General features: G+C 40.4%; 1 protein-coding gene across 4 annotated transcripts in view; it reads right to left on the reverse strand.

The window, feature by feature from the left end:
• VGLL2 (vestigial like family member 2) overlaps nucleotides 1-22,863 on the reverse strand; it is an 81,764-nt gene that overhangs the window by 53,410 nt on the left and 5,491 nt on the right. Inside the window, exons 3-4 of one of the 4 annotated variants that reach the window (XM_033935924.1) lie at nucleotides 21,698-22,210; nucleotides 2,442-3,802 (exon numbers count right to left, since the gene is read on the reverse strand). In XM_033935924.1, the coding sequence (XP_033791815.1) occupies nucleotides 3,792-3,802; nucleotides 21,698-22,210 (524 nt within the window). In that variant the 3' untranslated portion in view covers nucleotides 2,442-3,791. Of the gene's footprint in view, nucleotides 1-2,441; nucleotides 4,285-21,697; nucleotides 22,211-22,863 lie in introns of those variants that run through there. The other 3 variants (XM_033935922.1, XM_033935920.1, XM_033935923.1) reach the window with 3 other exon arrangements.

Raw genomic sequence — 22,863 nt, forward strand, 5'->3', positions numbered from 1 at the left:
CGGCTCTCGAGGACCGGAATTGCCTACCCCTGGCCTAGGTAAATCATTCCAAACAACAATAGCAGCATATGTAAAAGAAGAGTTAAAGTGACATTTAAAAAGATGCACCTCTAAAAAGGGGAAACTGCAATAAAAATTTACTACTCAGTCTATTAGAGGAATAATGCAAACATGAAAAGATCAAGGGGGTCCTTTTACTAAGGCACGCTAACCGATTTAGCATGCGCTAAATGCTAGGGCGCCCTAGCATTTAGTGCATGCTAATCTTTAGTGTGCGCTAAATTGATTAGCACACATTAAATCAGTTAGCGCGCCTTAGTAAAAGGATCCTAAGGTGAGATGATTGGAAGCCTCTGCCTGTATAATATGATGAATCAGACAAACAGTTTTAAACTCTATACCAGGGCTCTCAAAGTCCCTCCTTGAGGGCAGCAATCCAGTCGGGTTTTCAGGATTTCCCCAATGAATATGCATGAGATCCATGTGCATGCACTGCTTTCAATGCATATTCATTGGGAAATCCTGACAACCCAACTGGATTGCGGCCCTCAAGGAGGGACTTTGAGATCCCTGCTCTATACATTTCTCTATAGGCAGCCAATGAAATTTCTTATAGAATATAGAAACACCATTGTATCTCCTCAGGCCATATATCAACCTCACTGTAGTATTTTGAATCAGCTGCAATTATTTTTTCAAATACAAAGAATTTCAACAGTCAAGTTGTGATAATATTAACAATTGTATTACCAATGCAAAGTGAGGTTAAAAAAGTAAGATTTTCCTAATCTCAACTGTCTCATTACATACATGGTTTTTCTTCCATGAATTTACAATTTGATCCTTGTGTGTTAAGGAGGGGTCTAATATAACCCCTAATGTGAGTACTTTGGTTGTTTTTTCAACTTTAAGAGCAACTCCAGATTCTGATTTGATTGATGTAGGAACCAGGGCAAGATTAACCAATAGGCCCAGTAGGCACGTGCCTAGGGCCTGAAATGGTTAGTGGGGCCCGATGAAGGAGGGCATCAACATTGTTTTTTCCAAACGGCGATGAGCCCCTCCAACATCGATTGGCAATGCGCCCCCCCCCCCTGATCAGCAACGTGTCCCCCCCAATCGACGGAAATTAAGACAAGCAAGCAACACGAGTAAGAAAGGCAACGGGAACTGTAATTTTGCAAGCGGTGCTGCTTGCCCAAAGCTTCCCTCTGACGCCTGGGCGCATGGTGGGGTGGGGCGGGGCAGGGGGCCCAGTGTACTTGTGTGCCTAGGGGCCCTCGACGAATTAATCCTGCCCTGGCAGGAACCAAAGACAACTGATTATTAAACCATAAAATGTTTGTCTTGTTTGTATTTAATTTCAGTTTGCAGGACAGAGCCCATCTTTCAAGTTTTCCGACACAGTCCCTGATCTTAATATTGACATTTGCAATATCCCTAACCACTGGAATTAACAAAAAAAAACATCATCAGCCTAACAGAGTAAAAGATATTCACCCGACAGAACCCATGTCTGCACAGAACTCATATAAATATTTTTAAAAATATAGGAGAAATAGAAGTCCCCTGTGGAACTCCACAAAAAGAGTTCCAACTTTTAGAGAAAACCCCATCCTTGATCACACAATAGCTCCGATTTGTACGAAATTCAATGAACCATTTAATAACTGATCCACACATCCCCAAACCACTTACTAGTCCTTTTACTAAGATGCGGCAGCCGATTTAGCGTGCGCTAAACGCTAATGCGTGCTAACACATCCATTACATCCTATGGACGCAGTAGCAGGCGTTAAGAGTTTAGCATGCGCTAATATTTAGCGTGCACTAAATCGGCTGCTTGCACCTTAGTAAAATGACCCCTTAATCTACTTATTAATGGTGAACGAGCTACTGAATCAAATGCTGCGCTAATATCAAATTGTAATATTATAGATTGACAACCAATATTTTGCTTTTGATGTTAATGTTAACAATAACAGTTCAGTGCTATGTTTAGGTTGAAACCTAAATCGAACTGGATGCAAACAAGAGAATTGTTCTATGTATTCTGATAACTGTCTATTTACCAGAGACTCTAGTAATTTATCCCCCCTCCCCTTTACAAAACTATAGCACAGATTTGAGCATTGGTAAGAGCTCTGATGCTCATAGCATTACTATGAGCATTGAAGCTACTACCTCCACGGCCAGTGCTAAAAATCGCGCCACGGTTTTGTAAAAAGGGGACTTAATCAAAAGGAATATTGGCTACAGGCCTAAAATCAGATGGTTGAGAAAGATGGCTGTTTTGTTGTTTTGGAATAGGCATAATAACGTTACCCATATTTTGTGTTGTGGAAGAGAACCTTCAACTAGCAGTCTATTACCATGATAGAGTATTATTTGGAAGACAAACAAAAAGAGACAGAGGGCATATGTCCAGTGCACAATTTGATATATCGAGCTGTGTTTATTCTTTTCAACATTTATCACTGACCTCAGGTTCTTTCAAATGTTTAAAACCTGATGCAAATAGAAAACTGCTCATGGTCTTGACACGGGAAAGTTAAAGCATTTTAAAAACCGCATTATGAATTTTCACCTAACTACTGATATTACACATTTAGTTTGCATTTAGAAACATGATGCGCTTATGCCTGCTTTTAGAGGGAGTGCTGAAAAGTTCTCAGCCCAGCCAAGAATTGAATGACGTGGATATGGTTCAATCAGTGATCGGAAACAATGTCAAAACAGAGCATTTTATTTCTGCAAATTGGCACTTAATGAAATAAGATAACACGTTTTTAAGCTTCAGTCGCAAAATAACGCTCAGAATTTAGGAAGTTGGTTGGTTGGACTGAGAACTTTTCAGCACCCCCTGGTGTTACAAATACTTGTTCAGGACTTATTCTTTGTACATTGCAAGGAGGTGTTTTACTAAAGGTTAGCGCATGTTATCTGTCACAGGACACACTGTATTCCTTTGGGCCCTGCTGCAGATAACATGCTCTAGTAATCTTTAGTAAAAGATTCCCTAAGTATTTTGCTACAGGCAATGTGATCAATTTTCTTTGTCTAGTCACAATAATTCTTTGCAAAATTCAGTTGTTTAAATTCAAGTTTGAAGAAAACAACAAGGCAAATAAAAATAAGATGTTTAATGCAGATTTTTCCTACAATTGTACAAGTCTCATTGTTTTCCTGAAAGAAGTAGTGTAAGGGAAAGACAGGCAAAAGATCTATGTGCAGACAAGTGAGATCAGTTGTCCACACAGTTACGCCATAGGGATTCCCTTTCCGTCTGCTGGTGTGCAGTTGTTCCTCATGAAGGTTCTCGGTTTGCTAAAGGGTTTCATCTTTCATCATAAAATGTTCCTTAGTTAAAAAAAAAAAAAAAAATCCACAGATAAGAAGTGCCACCTTGGAGTTTGAACAGTTGTTCTTGTAACAGCTGCATTTCTGGGAACCCAGGGCAGGTGGGCCACAGATAGCCATTTGCTGCTCATAACCAGGCAAAACAATACTTGCCCAGTTTCTAGCTTTTAATAGTTCAAATATATATATATATTTTAATTAAAGAAGTCTTTGAAAGAAAAGCATACAAATCCAGTTGTAAAGTCGATGGGGATCTTGAAAAGGGAAGTGCCACCACAAAATTATCCAATTAGGTATAACATTCACAACACCAGAAAATAAGAAATCCATCTTTTGTTTGTTTTTCCTGAGAAGGCCTGTTACTTTTCTGTTTCACATCCCGGAACAGCTGCATTTCCTGCGACCTCTGACATGGATTTTATTAGTCGATCTCAGAAAGTTCCTTAAATAATAATAATAATAATAATAATAATAAAAAAGAATATCAACACTGTTTTTCAATCTCAGCTCAAATGAAAAATAAAAATAATGTTTTTCTCTTCTTAAAATACCAGTACTTCGAAGTCTCACTTGCTTTCCTTAGTTGTCCCTTGCCACTCATGGCATTGATTTTGGCCCTTGCTGTTTCTGGTCTGTAAGAGGTAAGGGGGCTTGAGACCAGTTTTTTTGCTACCAGGTCAGCTCAGGATGGGTCCACCACAGAAGGAATAACGGCGAGCTGAAAACCAAGATCAGAAGCTATTACAAACCCACTCGATTTCAGCTCTGAGTCTGAATGTCACCAATTTTACAAGGTAGAGAGAGACAGAGAGAGAGGTCTACAAGGGCAGCCCATGGAAGGGTGGGGGGGGGAAGAGGAGGAAGACGACGAAGGACAGTTCTAAAACCAGTACAGATCCTTGCTTTTATCCTGAGGTTGCAAACCTGGGAATGGGGGAAAAAAAACAGGAAAAAAGTGAAAAGGCACAACATGTGTAAAGGACAGGCCAAGTAAGCAAACACGGCTTACCTGCAAGATACAGAAAAGCAATTAATGCAAAGAAACATAGGATGAAGCAACTCCAGAGCAAATGAAACATTAATAATACATAGTAGTCTCCATTTACGAGAGGGTGCTGAAAAGTTCTCAGCCCAACCAACCAACTGCCTAAATTCTCAGCGTTATTTTGCCACTGTAGCTGAAGAGTGTTATCTTATTTCGTGAAGTGCCAATTTGCAGAAATGAAATTCTATGTTTTTACATTGTTTCAGACCATTGATTGAACCATATTCGCGCCATTCTCTTCTTGGTACGGCTGAGAACGTTTCAGCACCCCCTCGTAGAAACAAGGCTGCTTATGCTCATGGAACCAAGCACACGCACCACACAATCAGCAAGTCAAGAAGCTCCCCAAACTGAGAGTTTTCAGGATACCCCCAATATATGTGCTTGAGATAGATTTGGTGCCCATTACCTTTATTGTGTGACGCACACTGATCCTGGATATTCTCTTTTTATTAAATTTATAATAAAGTAACAATATATTTGTAATAAGCAATATATTAATAAGAAAGTATTAGTAACTTGTAGAACCAATTAAGAGAAACTATACAAAGAAAAAGGAAGATGCTATATAAGTGAACAATAAGAAGGATAAGCACCTATGATCTACACAGAAAGTTAGGAAAAGATCACCAGCCACAATTATAGGGTTACCAGAAAAAGGAGGATGGATTAGGACATCCTGGCTTTACTTCCATTGACAGCAATGGAAATAAGGAGGACAGATAGACATCTGGGTTTTATTTCCGTCCTCCTTTATCTGGAGCCATTTGATAACTCTAACAATTATCATGTTGAACATTTGTATATTCGTGTCTAGAATGTCAACATATGAAGGGGCCGTTGAAAGTTCTCAGCACAACCAACAAAATTGGGGCAGTATATACTTAGTCCATATTTTTCTGATGGAATGATAAAAGTAGAAAATCACTGGACTAAGGGGTGTTTTACTAAGGCGCGCTAACCGATTTAGCACACGCTAAATGCTAAGGCGCCCATATTCTATGGGCGCCTTAGCATTTAGCGCACATTAAATTGGTTAGTACGCCTTAGTAAAAGGACCCCTAAGTGTATAGCCCTCGATTGGAAATAGCCCCAACTTTGTTGATTGGACTGAGAACTTTTCAGCTGCCCCTCAAAATAACAAAACCTGTTTTAAAATGGATCCCAAATATTCTTAAAACTGGAGCCTTCTGCAGCCCTCAAGAAGTGGAAGTGAATACCACTGAGGTAAAGTGACCAGTATGAATTGTGTAAAACAACAAATTACCGTGTTTCCCCCAAAATAAGACAGTGTCTTATATTAATTTGGGGGTCCAAAAAATGTACTAGCGCTTATTTTCGAGGAATGTCTTATTTTTTTTCTTGTACAATGATCATCTCTCCTTTCCTCTCCTCCACCCCAATCCTCTTTCCTTTCTCTCCCCCACATGTGCAGCATCTTTACTCCCCTCTCACCCAGCCCCTTGTGCCTTCCCCCTGTAGCATCTTTCTATTCCTCCCTCCCTCCAATTCCCCCCCACCCCCGTGAAGCAGAACCCTTGAGCAGAAATTAGGGCTTATTTTCAGGGTAGGTCTTATTTTCAGGGAAACACGGTATTACTGTAATAGAATAATGATAACTGTTTACTTTCAAAAGAAATACTTTTTATTTATTTTTTAACAAAACCAGAAAGGAGACAATACATCCAGAAAAAGGGAGCTACTGAGGCAGGCAACAAGAAGGAATTTTTTTTACAAAGTCTGAGTGCACCTCACACTTAAAATAGTCACACCAGCTATTTACAAGCTGAAGTGCAAATTAAATGCAGAGACCGCTGCTTAAGTACTATTTTGATACAGCTGGATCTGATGTCCTGGTTATTTATGAGGCCAGCATGGGAGAATTTATTGTGTCACTTCTAAAAGGGTAAGACAATATTTAGCTTCTAATAATAATAAAAACTAGGCGCTAGATTTTTTAAAAAGGTGCTACTGCTTTAACACAGGAAACACTCATTAACAGGATTTAATTACCAGAGATTTCATTGTACGTAGTGATTGGGTGGAGCAAGGACCAAGGCCCGGATCCACTTAGGGCTAGATTCACTAACCCGTTTTTCCTGGGTGATCTGTGGCCGATCCTATCAGGCCCGACAAATTCACAACTTGGAAACATTCAAATGAGGGCGCTCGGAGGAATGCCCTCATCTGGCCTATATGGATTGCTAGTGTGCGATCCCGTGCATGCGCAGACCATCTGTAGATGGTCTGTGCATGCTTCAAGACCTCTGTGAGTTGCGAGTTTTTAAAATTTTTTTTGTTTTAACTTTTTAAAAAACTTTTGTAGCCCAGCGAGCCTGTGGTTTTAACCTGCTTTAAATCTGTGGGTTAAAACCACAGGCTCGCAGTGCAGGAAAGAGCAGGAGAGATTCGAGGTGGCAGGCAGGAGAAATCCGGGGACGAGCAGGGTGGCAATTCATGGCAGAGCAGGCAGGAGAGATGGGGACAAGCAGAGTGGCGATTCGGGGCAGAGCAGGCAGGAGAGATCGGGGAAGAGCATCGGGGTGGCAGGCAGGAGAGATTGGGGAAGAGCATCGGGGTGGCAGGCAGGAGAGATTCGGGGCAGCAGAGAACAGGGCAGAGATCAGGGCTTCAATGGAGCTGGAGAGTCAGAAAGACGTTTTCGACTGGTCGCCCAGCAGTAGCTTCTTGGGTTGATTAGCCAGCCCAATATTTCTTTGGTGAATTGCATCCCTGTCAACTTTGCATGCGTTTTCCCTCATTTGCATGCACAGATTGGAAGCGGATCGTTGGAGAGATTAGTGAATCGAACCGGAAGGAAAACTGGTTCAAAGGAGTCGCAAACCAATCGGTACACGATCGGTTTGCTTTGTGAATCTAGTCCTAAATGCTCTGATCATCTAACGATTGTTGCTGATTGGTTTAGCCATGACCTAATTTAACGACCCAATGTACAATGGCTTATATTCTCTGACTCCCCCATGTAAATGATCTCATTAGTATTAAAATGAGATCATTAATATTAAAACAAGCACTCCGATTGATGGCCTAACATTACTAAGGCATGCACTAAATTTAGTGACGGCTAATAATGACCTAAAAAACCCTCTGATGTCAGAGCTGATGTAAAGCCTCCCAGGTTAGTGGGGGGATCCCAGTTACCTTCCAGGTAGGCTGTTCCTTCATGTCTTCAGCAGCACTTTTTGCAGGGACATGTCGGCGGCTTTCATGCTGCATGTGACTGATCTGGAAACCTTCTCTCTGATGTCAGAGCTGATGTCAGAGGGAAGGCTTGAGGGTCAGCCACGTGCAGTGGGTGAGCCGCTGCTCGCACTCCCTGCAAAAAGTGCCGCTGAAGGCAGAAGGAGCAGCCCAGCTGGACAGCCCTGAAGGAAGCAAGTAAGGGAGAGAGGAGACATGTTCTGGGACAAAGGGAGAAAGGAGAGGAGGGGGCAAAGGAGCACATTGGGGTATGGGAGGGGCACAATTTTGGGACAAAGGCTGGAAGACAGGGAGGGGGGGGCACGAATTTGGGACACAGAAGGGAGGGATGAAGGAGGCACTAACTTGGGACATAGGAGGGAGGGAATAGAAAGGGAGAATTGTTAGGCATGAGTGTGTGAGTGAGGGAAAAAGATGGTGCACATGGGGAAAGAAAAAAGAGGAAAATTGGGCATAGAAAGAGGAGTGAGGTAGAGATGCATGGGGAACAGAAGGATGAGAGGGAGAAATGTTGGATATGGTGGTGGAGAGGGAACAGAGGGACAGACTGAAGGGGATGCAAGGGGAAGGAATGTTAGACATAGTGATAGAGGGAGAGATGTGGTATTGTGCTGGAGAGGGATGAGAGAAGGAGAAATGGGCACGGGGCTGGGGCTAGTGAGCAGTGGCAAAAAATGCACATGATCAGGGGGATGAGAGAGGGAGAGATGTTGGATGTGGCAGTAGAGGGGTGGGAGAGATGCACCCTGGATCCCCCTCTTTCTTTCTTTCTCTTTCTCTCTCTTTCCCCAATCCCTTTGCAACAAGTAAGTGAATGAAAGAAAGACAGTGTGTGTGTGAGAGAGAGAGACATGTTGCAATAGGGGTGAAGATGAGAGAGGAAGAAAAGTTGAACTCATGGAGGACAGAGAAAGATGTTGGTTGGGTAAGGGAATATGGTCTGGAAGAGAGGAAGCATGCAGGAGGCAGAAAGAAAGAAATATTGGATGCACAGTCAGAAGGAAGTGCAACCAGAGACTCATGAAATCACCAGCCAACAAAGGTAGGCAAAATCATTTTATTTGCAATTTAGTGATCAAAATGTGTCTGTTTTGAGAATTTATATCCGCTGTCTATATTTTGCACTATATTTGTTTATTTTTCTATAGTTGTTACTGAGGTGACATTGCATATTTTAAAGTCATCTGCTTTGACCTCTATGAAAAAACAAACAAACAAATGTAAATAAAAATTAACATTTTCTCTGCATACAGTGTGGGTTTAAAAAAAAAAATAGTAGTTACTATTATGAATGAATAAGATTATATTGTGTGTATATGAAAAATGAATAGAAGAAATTACATTACAATTAGTACTATTATTAGGGGGGTTGGTGCTTGGGCGGGGTATTCGGTTGATATTTGTTAGACTTAGGGGGTACTTGGCTTGAAGAAGTTGAGAAACACTGCCTTAAGCCCCTGAACCAATTGAAGTCTTAGGCCCCTCCCAGTGCATGCCAGGATGTACCAGGAAGGGGACCTAAGGCCCTGATTGGTCCAGGTACCTAAGGCCTCTCCTATGGGAGGGGTCTTAGGTATCTGGGTCAATCAGGTCTTAGGGTCCTCACCATTTTGAAGGGCCCACCATTTTGAAGGCCCACCATTTTGAAGAGGTGGGCATGCCGGCAAGAGTGAGTGGACATTTCTCATACCAGCTTTCTTTAAAAAGGTACGAGAGGGTGTTTGGGGGGGGGGGGTGTTTGGAGGGGTGTTCTTGAGATAGGGGGATTTTAAAATCATTTCTGAACATCAATCATCCTCTTTTTTTTTTTTGCTCTTTCTTCTCTCTCCCTCTTTTCTGCTTTCTAACCTAAGAGATACAGCAGTATAACATTTGTTTCCCTATTTCTATCATTCTTTCCATCAATGTCACCTTTCCTAGACTTTATTGTAGTTCCTCCTCATTCCTTTCTGTTAACTGTCTTTTCGTCTTTGTAGTAAGTTTGTATATGCTTCTGTCCTAATCAATTTTTTTATTATTTTATTTTCGCCTAGAATTCAGGATAGGCGAGTAATCAAATCTTAAATAAACTATGAACCCCCCCAGACCTCCAGGGCCTTCTTTTGGGGACTTGGTGGGTGGTGGGAGGGGGTGTTGGGGGGGCCTTGATGTCAGGGGGGTGTGGGGGGAGGGTTCAGGTTGTCAGTCAGAGGTGTGGGGTGGTCCGGGTGGCCAAGGCAAGAGGGAGTGGGTATCGTTCCTGCTGACTTTTTAAGTTGATGGGGGGGGGGGGCGCTCTCCACTTTAGACTCAGAGCCCTCCACAACTGGATTACCTGTCAAATAGTTGGTGGGTATGCATGCCCAGTCCCCACCAGTCAATGAGATCCACTACCCGAACTGCCTCATTACTGATTCAACAGAAAAATTGCAGCCTCTTTTCCAGCTGCTGACGCCAGGAGTCCTTGCATAGTCTCAGTTCAAATATTAGTGGCTGGAAAGGAGACTGCCAACTTCATTGCTGAGGCAGTACCAGGGCAGTGGATTTCATCGGCTGGTGGGGATTGGGAATCCCTGCCAGCAGAGGTATACTTTTTTTAAAATTTTTATATATCTTTATTCATTTTCATTCTAAAAACAGTGCACACAAAAATTGCATAACAAGTTGCCTGAAAAAATAGCACTTATATCCATCAGTGAAATACATAAGAATAATTTTCACCCCCTCCCCCCTGATTTCAATATATTCAAGATACCCATACAATAGTACTAACAACTCATAAATAAACCAGCCCCTAAACATTATCTCGCGGCAAGAGACACATCCTGTAAGCAGTCAGCTGGCGCCGCTCCTCATCCATTCACCCCTTCCCCCACTGGCATCTCAGGGCCCAGCTGGAAGGCCTCTGCGCATGTGCGGACGTCAATGTGATGACATAATGCATGCGTGTGTCATCATCACGCCAATGTCCGCGCACTTCCGGATGCCCTCAAGCCATGGCTCTGAGGTTAATGTGCCGCGGCTCGGGATAGTTTGCGAAACACTACTATATTGAGTATGAAGCTATTGGCTATTCAACAGGCAGAGGAGATTCAGGGTATTCTTTATGCAGGTCGGGAATATAAGGTCTCTGCTTATGCAGATGACATTTTGCTTTATTTGAGAAATCCTGAATCTATCATCCCACATTTACTAGACTTGACTGACAGATTTGGAAAATTTTCTGGATACAAAATAAATTGGAGTAAATCAGAGGTTCTTCCGCTAAATGTACACTGTCCAAAAGGATTATTTGACTTGCTCCCTTTTCTTTGGAAAGAAGGGGGTATAAACTATTTAGGTATTTGGATTCAAAAAACGCTGGAAGATACGTTGAGAGTAAATGAAAAATCCTTATTGCTAAAGGTCTCAGAAATGTGTGAGCACTGGAACCCATTACATCTGTCTTGGTGGGGGACAGTCCAAATGGTTAAAATGATGATTTTGCCTGTGGTGTGCTACCAAATGGGTATGTTGCCAGCTAATTTCAGGGGCCTTTTTATAAGAAATTGAATAGTCTTCTCACCAAATTTATTTGGCTGCGCAAAGCTGCTCGAATTGCTTTAATTGCTTTAATTAAAAAACCAATTGTGGTGGGTGGGGTAAATTTTCCCAATTTTTATAGGTACCATCAGGCCTATATACTGTGTCAGGGTATGTATTGGATCCTCCCCGAGCTCATGGAAAATCTTCTGGACTGGTTAAGGTTGGAATGGCAACTCCTGTCTCCACTGAGATTGTGTTGCCTTATAAGTATCAAGTTATCTAGGATGTATAAGGACAATATAATTTTATTAGACACATGACAGACATTAAAATTTATTAATAATTTAACCCCTATTCTGATTCATAAATCCACGTGTCAGTCCCTATGGCTGAACTCCAAGATTCAAATTAGCGAGTCTAAGATCCTCTGGAAGCATTGGTTACAGGCGGGCATATATACTCTGAATAATATAGTATCAGATGGAAAACTGCTTGACTTTTCACGACTGCAGCAATCATTTGGTATTGCTAAATCTCAAAGTTATAAGTGGTTGAAGTTGAAGCAGGCCATTCAGAAGGGGTTTCCTGAATGGAAAAACTTAAAAACTCAGTATAGCTTGCCGGGCCTATGCTTCCAGACAGATTTCCTGGGGCTTCAGGCAGCCAAGTGGTATAAATTAATATCTGAATTTTTGAATAAGAAACCAAAAACTGGTCTTAAAGACATTTGGAGCATGGAGACTAAGCAGCAGGTTTCTGCATCTCAATGGCCACGAATTTGGACTTGGAGGATGAGATGTGCAGCGTCAGCATCTATGAGGCAAACTTAGTTTTTTTGGTGCATAGAAGTTTTTGGACCCCTGTTAGATTACAAAAATTAGATAGTTCTAAATCATATAGATGCTGGCACTGTCATCTCGATGTAGGAATACTGGATCATCTGCTCTTCTTTTGTCCCTTGATACTTAGATTTTGGTGATCCATTTGGGGTCAAATTAATAGAATACTGGACATCCCATTGAAATTGACATATGATGCGGTGCTATTTGGCACGGTATTGATGGCTAAAAGCCCAATAACAACAAACAAACAAACAAACAACAATAACAACAAACTTCTCTTTATCATAACAGGAGTTGTCATACAAGTTATTTTGAAGAACGGGAAAAACTAGGACCGGTTAAATTATAATTTCTGGTGGGAATCTTTATGCCACACTTTTAAACTGGAACGTATGAATGTACTACAAAAGGGACATTATAGGAAATTTAAGGATGTCTGGGAGCCATTGACATAATTCGGTAAGGAGTGACTATTGATTTTAATTTAGCCCTTTGAGTATACACGTCCGGGGGGGAGGGGGGTTATACAATTAATTTAACTTGGGAAAGGTTATTGAAGGAATCTATGTATTTGTATTTTTCTTGATTAGTCATTTGGGTGGACAGGAGGGGTAAAAATGATGGCTTATGTATTTCTGCAAGATGAATGTGCATTTCTTGAATTATTATATGTACATCTACTTATTTATTGCACTGTTGATAATTGGAAAATCAATAAAGAATATTAAAAAAAAAGAGTATGAAGCTAATTCTGACTGCTACAATGTTTCAAGACACATACCACTGTAGTTACATGAAAGATTTCAAACCTTCTGTGTCTCTGATGGTGAAGCATGTGTCATGGGAGGTGAAGTCAGACAAAATAAATAGGGAAGATATCGCACTCCAACTGTGGGATATTTTTGATGCTCAAAGTCTATAAGCAAATAATGAACCACTAGCTTTAAAACAGTAACTTCATTTGGGATTCCCGCGATCCCCGTTCCCATGCAGACCTCTAATTCCAATGCGAATTACAAATAATAATAAAAACAGGGTAAAAAAAACCCACACAATTGTTAAAACTATGATACTACAGGACACAAGAGGAAGACAGGTTTAATTACAATTCATAAAAAAATAAAATGAACATAGAGGTTAAGACAGTAGGTTGGGAATTGTTACCCACTTAATTTTCATTTAGAGGATTTTAGTCCACTATAGAGTGTTTGAGTTTTATAGAAAGCATCCTTAAAGAGCCTGCTTTTTAAAAGACTTTTGAACTTACTTAGTGATTTAAATTTAATACTTAGTCTATTAAAATTTGATATCCACAGTTTTGTATCACACAAAACTTTAGACCAGGGCTTTCCAAACTGAGTGTTCAGTACCCCAAATGAGATTGTGGCATTAGTGCTTGGTGTCCTGACCTGAGTGGGCTGTACAATGAAAGGTCATTGGCCCACATTTCTGGGGATCACGTGCTTCCTGTGGCTGCGATAATGGGGTTGTGGCCAAAAAGCATTTGATAAGCATTGCTTTAGGCTGGTGAATGAGGGAAACAGAATGCTAACATTGGTTAAAAAGGAAAGTTTTGCAACTTGATCATTCTTTCCCATCACTTATTTATATTTTCACTTACAGAGTATTATTGATGAGAATATACCAATAATACAGAAATATTTATAACATGAGAACATATAACATGCCATGCTGGGTCTATAGAGCCCAGCATTTCATCCCCAACAGTGGCAGACTGAGTCACTAGTAGGTACCTAGTAAATCTCAAAGAGCTTGTTGCTCACTCTTAGGGATATGTGATGACTTTACTTTTCTCTACTCAGCTACTAATTGTGTGTAGGTTCCCCCCCCAGCAACTTGCCCAAATCTCTTTATAATCCAACTATGCTAGGTGTCATGACCAAATCCTCCATCAATAAATTCCTTAGCTCATTGCATTGTGTGAAAAAAATTTTAACTGCCCCCCCCATTCCTCAATGTATTTCTAAATCTGCTTCTTGTCTTAGAAACCTAAAATCTAAAATAATTGAAAAGATATTAGGAATAGGCAGCCAGAACATTTTTTTGTCATTTTTTTCCCATGAAATGCAGGTTGGTGCACAAGCTCACACTTCTTGCCATGGTAGCATGAAATTTTGTTACTATTTTTGGGTTTCTGCCAGATACTTGTGACCTGGATTGGTCACTGTTGGAAAAAGGATACTGGGCTAGATGGATTATTGGTTTGAACCAAGGAGGTTTAAGTAAAAGGCGATGGCAGGTGTGGGATTGGCCCATTACCTGACGTGAAGCCAGTAGGTGAAGTTTATCGCCATACTGATTCATGCAAAACAGTCTATTAGAAACCAAGGAGGTTTAATTGACAGAAGACTGCACCAATCAGGGATTGTATTTTGAGAGTATCAAGATGGCAGCAGTGTGAGGAGACAGCTTCAGCATTGTCATGTGACTCTATCTCCTGTTAAACTTCCTGGGTCTGACCCAGTAGGGCTATTCTGAAGTTCCTATATGCAATATGAGTGCACTTTTTCCTGGTAGTGTACACGTATGCATAGGCAGTTGAACACTTTTTTGTTTGGAGGGTCCACAAGCTCCACCCCAGACCCCATCCAATCTCCTCCCCAGACCCCGCCCCATAATAGTACTAATTGTAATACCATTTTTCCATTCATTTTTCATATATACACACAAAATAATCTTATTAACAATACATCATGGTTAACCATAAAATTAAACTACACAAAGCACACTGTACATATGCTGCTCAACATTCATTCCTACTAGAACACAGATAACCCCTATGCAAATACGGGACCACAAACTAAAAATACTAATATATATACACAAAACCCTAAGATTCAAGACTCTGCAAGCAGTACAACCCCAGAGAAATTGAAACAAATGCATTTCTTCCTGAACAGTGCAAAATATAGACAGCAGATGTAAATTCCCAAAATTGGCACAATTCAATCACTAAGGGCTCCTTTTACTAAGCTGCATTAGGGCTTTAACGCGCAGAATAGCGTGCACTATAATGCCCCCCGCACTAGATGCTAACGCCAGCATTGTGCTGGCATTAGTTCTAGCCGCGTAGCACGGGGTTAGTGTCTGCTAATCTGCTGCGTGCGCTAAAAACGCTAGCGCACCTTAGTAAAAGGAGCCCTAAATTGAAAATAAAATCATTTTCCCTACCTTCGTTGTCTGGTGATTTTGGTTTTCAAACTATCTTTCCCAGTCTCTGGCTGCACTTCCTTCTGTCTGTGCTCTTAACAGTATATCCAGGGCCACCTTATCCATTTGCTGTTTTTCTCTCCTTCACTTTATGCCATGCATCCATCTTTAGCATTAACTTTTAACACTCAACTTTCTTCCATTTTTCTGCTTTCTTATCAAAATCTACTTTTCCATGCCTTCCTTTCCCTTCTATCCATGTGTACCATCTCCCTCTTTATTCTGCCCTACTCCCATCTATCCATAAGAAGCACTCATTGCTTTGCACGATCTCCTCCCTCTGTTTCCCCTTCCCCTCCATCCCTATGCACCATCTCATCCCTCTCCCTCGCGAGAATTCATGGGAGCCAATCAGGAACTCCGGCAGCCTCCAACAATCTGGGTTAGCAGCGAGGCAGGAGCGCAGAAAGCTTGCTCCAGCCCACTGCACCTATGGACCACCAGGGATCACAGGACATGGCAGGAGTACCATTTTTTGAGGAGGCCACGGCCCCTGTGGTCCCCCCCCCCCATTCCGATGCCTATGCACGTATGCTATGATTCACATAAGAATTAATAAGAGAAAGCCAACATGGATTTCTTTGAAGGGGTGAATGGATATGTGAGTAAAGGTAAGCCGATTGATATTGGATTTTCAAAAGGCATTTGACAAAGTACCTCATGAAAGACTTTTGAGGAAATTAAAAAGTCATGGGATAGGAGGTAATGTCCTATTATAGATTAAAATCTGGTTGAAAGACAGAAAACAATATTCTCAATGGATTAGGGTAAACAGTGGGGTTCCCCAGGAGTCTGCTGCTTTTAAGATATTTATCAATGATCTAGAAACCGAAATAACTAGTGAGATAATTAAATTTGCTGATGATACAAAGTTGTTAGACTGCAAAAGGACTGTGAAAAATTGCAAGAGGGCCTTGTGAGACTGGGAGACTAGGAGACTTGCTTTTTAATATTTTTTTGGCTCCGCTGTTGACATTATGCCAATCCATTGGATTTCACATTTTTGCCTATGCCGATGATATACAATTATTGCACCCATTAAATAATAACAACATAAATGAAATTTCGGCTATAAATGAGAAATTAGATCAAGTTCATCATTGGCTGGACAAAAATAGGCTGGTTCTTAATATCAAAAAAACAAATGTCATGCTTTTTCCTTGGAAGGATAGTTTTTCTCTTGTTACTCCTATTTCAATTCTAAATGTTCCCCTTCAATTAGTTAAAAATATAAAAATCCTAGGAGTAATCTTTGATAATAAACTTAATTATCATGATCATATCAGTAGCATTGTGAAAACTACCTTTTACAGATTGCGTAAAATTCGTTCCATTTCTAAGTTTCTCTGTCCTAAAGCACTTAATATACTGATTCATTCTCTGGTGATGTCTAAAATAGACTATTGCAATTCCCTATTTAAAGGAATTGCTTTACAAGAAATAAAACGATTACAAATTATTCAAAATGCATCAATTAAATTAATAACTAAATCCAAAAAGTTTGATCATGTAACACCACTCCTCAAAAAGGCTCATTGGCTTCCAGTCATATATAGAATTACTCATAAATTATGTACAATTATTTTTAAAACATTATATAATAAGACCCCAGCATTTTTATTTAGGTTACTTATCCCTTATTCTGCAAAGAGAATCTTGCGATCTAGCGAACAGAATCTTTTATCTATTCCCTCACTGAAGGTTATTAATACGAGGAGACAATTTATCTTTTCTTGTACAGCACCGCAGACTTGGAACGCCCTCCCTATGTTTTTACGGGAGGAGAAGGAGTTTGCGAAATTTAAAAATGAGTTAAAAACTTTTCTTTTTAAAGATGCATTCGCAAGTTAATCTTTTATCTTACTGCATTGATTTATTTTATTCCCCCCATATGTCTTATTATCCTTTTGTATTTTCCCTTGATGTCTCTCCTTTTCTTTACGAATTGTATTTCATCCCTCCTTACCTAATGTTTAGTAATGTTAATTATTAGTATATTAAGCTTATTTATTAATTGTATGGATTGTTTTGTTCCCTAATTTATGTAAATTTTAAGTGTACACCGCTTAGAAACTTGGATTAAGCGGTTAATCAAGTCATCTAATAAACTTGAAACTTGAAACATCAAAATGGCAGATGGCATTTAATGTAAGCAAGTGCAAAGTGATGCATGTGGGAAAGAGGAACCTGAACTATAGCTACGTGATGCAAATAGAATGTTAGGAATTATCAGGAAAGGAATGGGAAACAAAGATGAAAATGTTATAATACCCTTGTATTACTCTATGGTATGGCCATACCTCAAACTGCAATTCTGGTCACTGCATCTCAAGAAAGATATAGTGAAATTAGTTTGAAGTTTATTTAAATTATTTGATTTACTCGCATACTCCAAATCCAATGCGATTTATATAAGTTAAAAGTTGGGTTAAAATAAAAGACAAACAAACATAACAATTAATACTAATTACAATAATACATTTAGGGAAAGGAGGCCGATAATAATTGGCCTAAGTCCAATTCTAAAAAAAAAATAATAAAAAAGGAAGGTCTAGTGACACAAAAGGTTGGGGAACAAATACCTGCTTAATTTTTACTAGATCGTCTTCCTAGTCTATTGTAACTTAAAATGAATCCCTTAGAAAGCGTCCTTAAATAGCCAACTCTTTAGAAGACTTTTAAACTTGCTCAGTAATTTTTCTTCTCTTATATTGAGTGGGAGTGAGTTCCAAATTTACAGGGCTGTGACAGAAAAGATCATATCTCTCCTAGAATATATAAGTTTTAGTGAAGGAACTACTAGTACAGAGAAAGATGAAAATGATAAAAGGGATGGAAGGACTTCCCTATGAGAAAAAGGCTAAATGGTCACTGCATCTCAAGAAAGATATAGTGAAATTAGTTTGAAGTTTATTTAAATTATTTGATTTACTCGCATACTCCAAATCCAATGCGATTTATATAAGTTAAAAGTTGGGTTAAAATAAAAGACAAACAAACATAACAATTAATACTAATTACAATAATACATTTAGGGAAAGGAGGCCGATAATAATTGGCCTAAGTCCAATTCTAAAAAAAAAATAATAAAAAAGGAAGGTCTAGTGACACAAAAGGTTGGGGAACAAATACCTGCTTAATTTTTACTAGATCGTCTTCCTAGTCTATTGTAACTTAAAATGAATCCCTTAGAAAGCGTCCTTAAATAGCCAACTCTTTAGAAGACTTTTAAACTTGCTCAGTAATTTTTCTTCTCTTATATTGAGTGGGAGTGAGTTCCAAATTTACAGGGCTGTGACAGAAAAGATCATATCTCTCCTAGAATATATAAGTTTTAGTGAAGGAACTACTAGTACAGAGAAAGATGAAAATGATAAAAGGGATGGAAGGACTTCCCTATGAGAAAAAGGCTAAAGTGGCTAGGGCTCTTCAGCTTGAAGAAGAGAAGCTCAGGGGTGATATGACAGAGGTCTATATAATACTGAGTATTTAAAACAAATCGGAGAAAAATATTTCTTCTCACAACGTGTAATTAAACTCTGGAATTCATTGCTGGAGAATATGATGAAATTAGTTAGCTTAGCAGGGCTTAAAAAAGGCTTGGATAATTTCCTACAAGTGAAGTCCATAGGCCACTATTGAGATGGGCTTGGGGAAATCATAAGAACATAAGAACATAAGAAATGCCTCCGCTGGGTCAGACCTAAGGTCCATCGCGCCCAGCAGTCCGCTCACGCGGCGGCCCATCAGGTCCAGGACCTGTGCAGTAATCTTTTTATCTATACCCCTCTATCCCCTTTTCCAGCAGGAAATTGTCCAATCCTTTCTTAAACCCCAGTACCGTTCGCTGCCCTATAACGTCCTCTGGAAGCGCATTCCAGGTGTCCACCACACGTTGGGTAAAGAAGAACTTCCTAGCATTTGTTTTGAATCTGTCCCCTTTCAACTTTTCCGAATGCCCTCTTGTTTTTTTATGTTCTGAAAGTTTGAAGAATCTGTCCCTCTCTACTCTCTCTATGCCCTTCATGATCTTGTAAGTCTCTATCATATCCCCTCTAAGTCTTCTCTTCTCCAGGGAAAAGAGACCCAGTTTCTCCAATCTCTCAGCGTATGAAAGGTTTTCCATCCCCTTAATCAGTCTTGTCACTCTCCTCTGAACTCTCTCGAGTAACACCATATCCTTCTTAAGGTATGGTGACCAATACTGGACGCAGTACTCAAGATGCGGACGCACCATTGCCCGGTACAGCGGCAGGATAACTTCTTTCGTTCTTGTTGTAATACCCTTCTTGATTATCCCCAGCATTTTATTCGCTCTCTTGGCGGCCGCTGCGCACTGTGCCGTCGGCTTCATTGTCATATCCACCATTACCCCCAAGTCCCTTTCTTGGGTACTCTCATTCAATAACATCCCTCCCATCGTATAGCTGTGCCTCGGGTTTCTGATTCCCACATGCAATACTTTACATTTCTCAACATTGAACTTCATCTGCCATCTCTCTGCCCATTCTCCCAATTTGTCCAAGTCCCTTTGCAATTTTTCACAGTCTTCCTTTGCCCGAGCTCCACTAAATAGTTTGGTGTCGTCCGCAAATTTTATTATCTCACTCTTTGTTCCTGTTTCTAGATCATTTATAAATATATTAAATAGCAGCGGCCCGAGCACTGAGCCCTGGATAAGCAGCATAAAATCTGTTTTACTACTTGGGATCTTGTTAGGTACTTGGAACCTGGATTGATCACTATTAGAAACAGGATACTGGGCTTGATGGTCCTTCGGCCTGTCCCAGCATGACAATTCTTATATTCCTATATTCTGATTAGTGTTTGTCCATGCAAATCAGAAAGAGTGCACTCAACTTTGAGCATGCTTCCAAGATGGGTGTGCATATAAATTGGACAATGAGCTCTGAATTATCAATAATTAGGTGCTAAACAACCAATTATTGATGGTAATTGGCACTCATTAAAATTTGTGTGTGCATCTGGATGCATGCTATTCTATAGGCATGACACTTAATTCCCTTGGTACATATGTCAAAAAGGGGCAAAGCCATGGGCATTCTGAAACATTGCACACAGAAATACAGAATATTGCCTAACCACACTTAACTTGGGTGCCAATGTATGCACCAGGTTTTAGCAGACATAAGTCTCATGCCCAAAAGATAAGTATGGGATCTGTGTTACATGCTATAATCTATGTAAGGCACACACCCTTTCTAGAATAGCACTAAAGGGCAAATCCTATAAGAAGCTCCCAAAAGTTAGGCGCATATATAGGCACTGTTCAGCGCGATTCAAGTAAAATTGGGCGCTGTTTAGTGAATCGTGCCGAGCGGCACCTATTTTGGAGGCGCCCATTAAATAGGCCAGCTCTAGGCACAACTAAAAGTTAGGCACCCATGCGAGCGCTTAAGCACGCTTAAGAGCAGTGATTCTGTAAGAAGGCGCCTAACACGTAGCCACGCCCACGCCCAACATGCATAGCGCCTATTTTTTTTGAAGGCCGCGTACATTTTTAGAGGCGCCTTGTTACAGAATCGCGATAGGCGGCTAGGTTTCAATCAGTGCTGATTAAAAAGCTTAATTAAGCTTGTTATTCAATTTAGATAGGTGCCTATCTAGTTGGGCGCCTCCGAAATAGGTGCTTAACTTTAAGCGCTGGCTACGGAATTTGGGCCTTAGTGCTGAATTTATTCAGCACCATTTATTGAATTCCTTTCATAGTTCATACACTTTAAGAAGAGTGCTCTCTATTAATGGCAAATGACATTCATCACGAATGACAGCCTATCCCTAGATATGTCTCAGATTATGTTATTGATATTCCTATAGTGAATCGGCGGGTTGGATTTTGCTATGGGGGAGGGGGAAGAGAATTACAGTAGCAGACTTTAAACTGCTTCATACTTCCCAGACTAATTAGACCCACCCTCCCTACCAGGATTTTCCAGAGACTACGAAACAGATAATCTTTCCACTGTGTACTTTAGAAAATGCATATAACATTCTTCAATATGCATTTAGGAGGGAATTCAACAAATGGCACTCAATGTTGGCCTGAATGTTGGGCATGGGAATTATGCCTGCTTAAAGGAAGTATAAGTGCTAGCGCCTAATTTACAGTAGGTGCAGATTGACTTAATTCTGTAACTCAATAAGCAACTTTTGGGATTGCACTGATGTGCCCCTGGCCACGTCCCCTTTTCAGATATGTGCTATAGAAGTTGCATGTTGATCTTTATAGAATAGTGCACAGCAAGATGCACATGCAACTGCCAATCAAAGCCAATTAACTGCAATAATTGCTTGTTATTGACCAATTATTTCTAGTTAAGGGCTTGTTTATCAGTTCAGCTGGGTGTGCATCTTGGGTGTATGCCCAAAATTTGGCATACAGCTTTTGGCTTGGTATATAGAATCCGGGGGTTATTGTGTCATTAAATTTTGGATCTTATTTGCCAAATGTAGGACTTGAGCTCCTCCTTACCTGCATCCACACTGAGGCCTAGGCTCTGCCCCATGTCCCCAGCAGGTCCAGGAAATGGCCCAGCTGTTGTCCACGCAGAGCTGACTGTCTCACTTTTCCCAAGGTCACACTGTGGGTTGGCTGAGGTCGGAACAGTGGCTGGTGTGAGCCGATGGGGTCGGACTGAAGTGGGAACAAGCAAGGAGCTGTAGCGAGGATCGAAATGTGTACCATAAACTTCATGCATGCCAGGCCGAGGGTAGGCTGAGCTCTGGGTACTGATGGCTCCCCCTAGGGAATACGGGTGGTGGTGATGGTGATGTGTATGATGCCATGGCTCGGGAGGCCCTTGGTGCAGGTGGCTGTGTAGAGATGCCGTGGAGTAAGGATCTGCCCCAAAAGGGAGTTCTGTGTGTGGAGCACCAAGAGAGCTGCTCAAACTACTACCCAGGGAGGCTGTGACTGTAGAGGGCTGGTAAGTGCTGTTCCAAAAAGAAGGAGGGAAACTTCGCTGACTCATTGGAAATGACTCCTCTGTGGAAAGAAAAGAAAAAGGAAAAATCAGCAGGAAAAAATGTAACAGAATCAGATTACAAAGATAAAAACAAAGGAAATAAGGTAATACCTTTTTTATTGGACTAACTTAGTATATTTTATGATTACTTTTCGAAGGTAACCCCTTCTTTAGATCAGATCTGAAGGAGGGGTTAACTTTGAAGGCTAATCATAAAAATGCATTGAGTTAGTCCAATAAAAAAGGTATTACCTTATTTCCTTTGTTTTTGTTTTATTTCTAAATATTACCTTGAAAAGTCGACTAATGCCACTCCACCATTCCACTCAAGATTAAAAACAAAAACAAAACAAATAAAAGCACTCCCCAGTAAATCCCAGCCTCTATCTGACCCCAACCAGTGTGAAGTAAAACATCTGCATTAAACATCGATATCCTCTCAACTGATCTTTGTGAACTACGAAAATGTAACCGTTGCAACCCATTCCAAATGTCAATAATGTACAGATCATTAGAATGCTATGTGAAAGAACCCTTTATTTGGAATTCTTAGAAAAAAAACCCCAAATTATGTTCTACTTGCTTGAAACAATATTACCGAACAAAGCTCTAAAGATTAATTATGGATGCTAAAAAATAAAGTTGCCAAAGACACACAACTATTGATATGTTA

The sequence above is a fragment of the Geotrypetes seraphini genome, chromosome 3, assembly GCF_902459505.1.
Source record: "Geotrypetes seraphini chromosome 3, aGeoSer1.1, whole genome shotgun sequence".
NCBI classification, from domain to species: domain Eukaryota; kingdom Metazoa; phylum Chordata; class Amphibia; order Gymnophiona; family Dermophiidae; genus Geotrypetes; species Geotrypetes seraphini.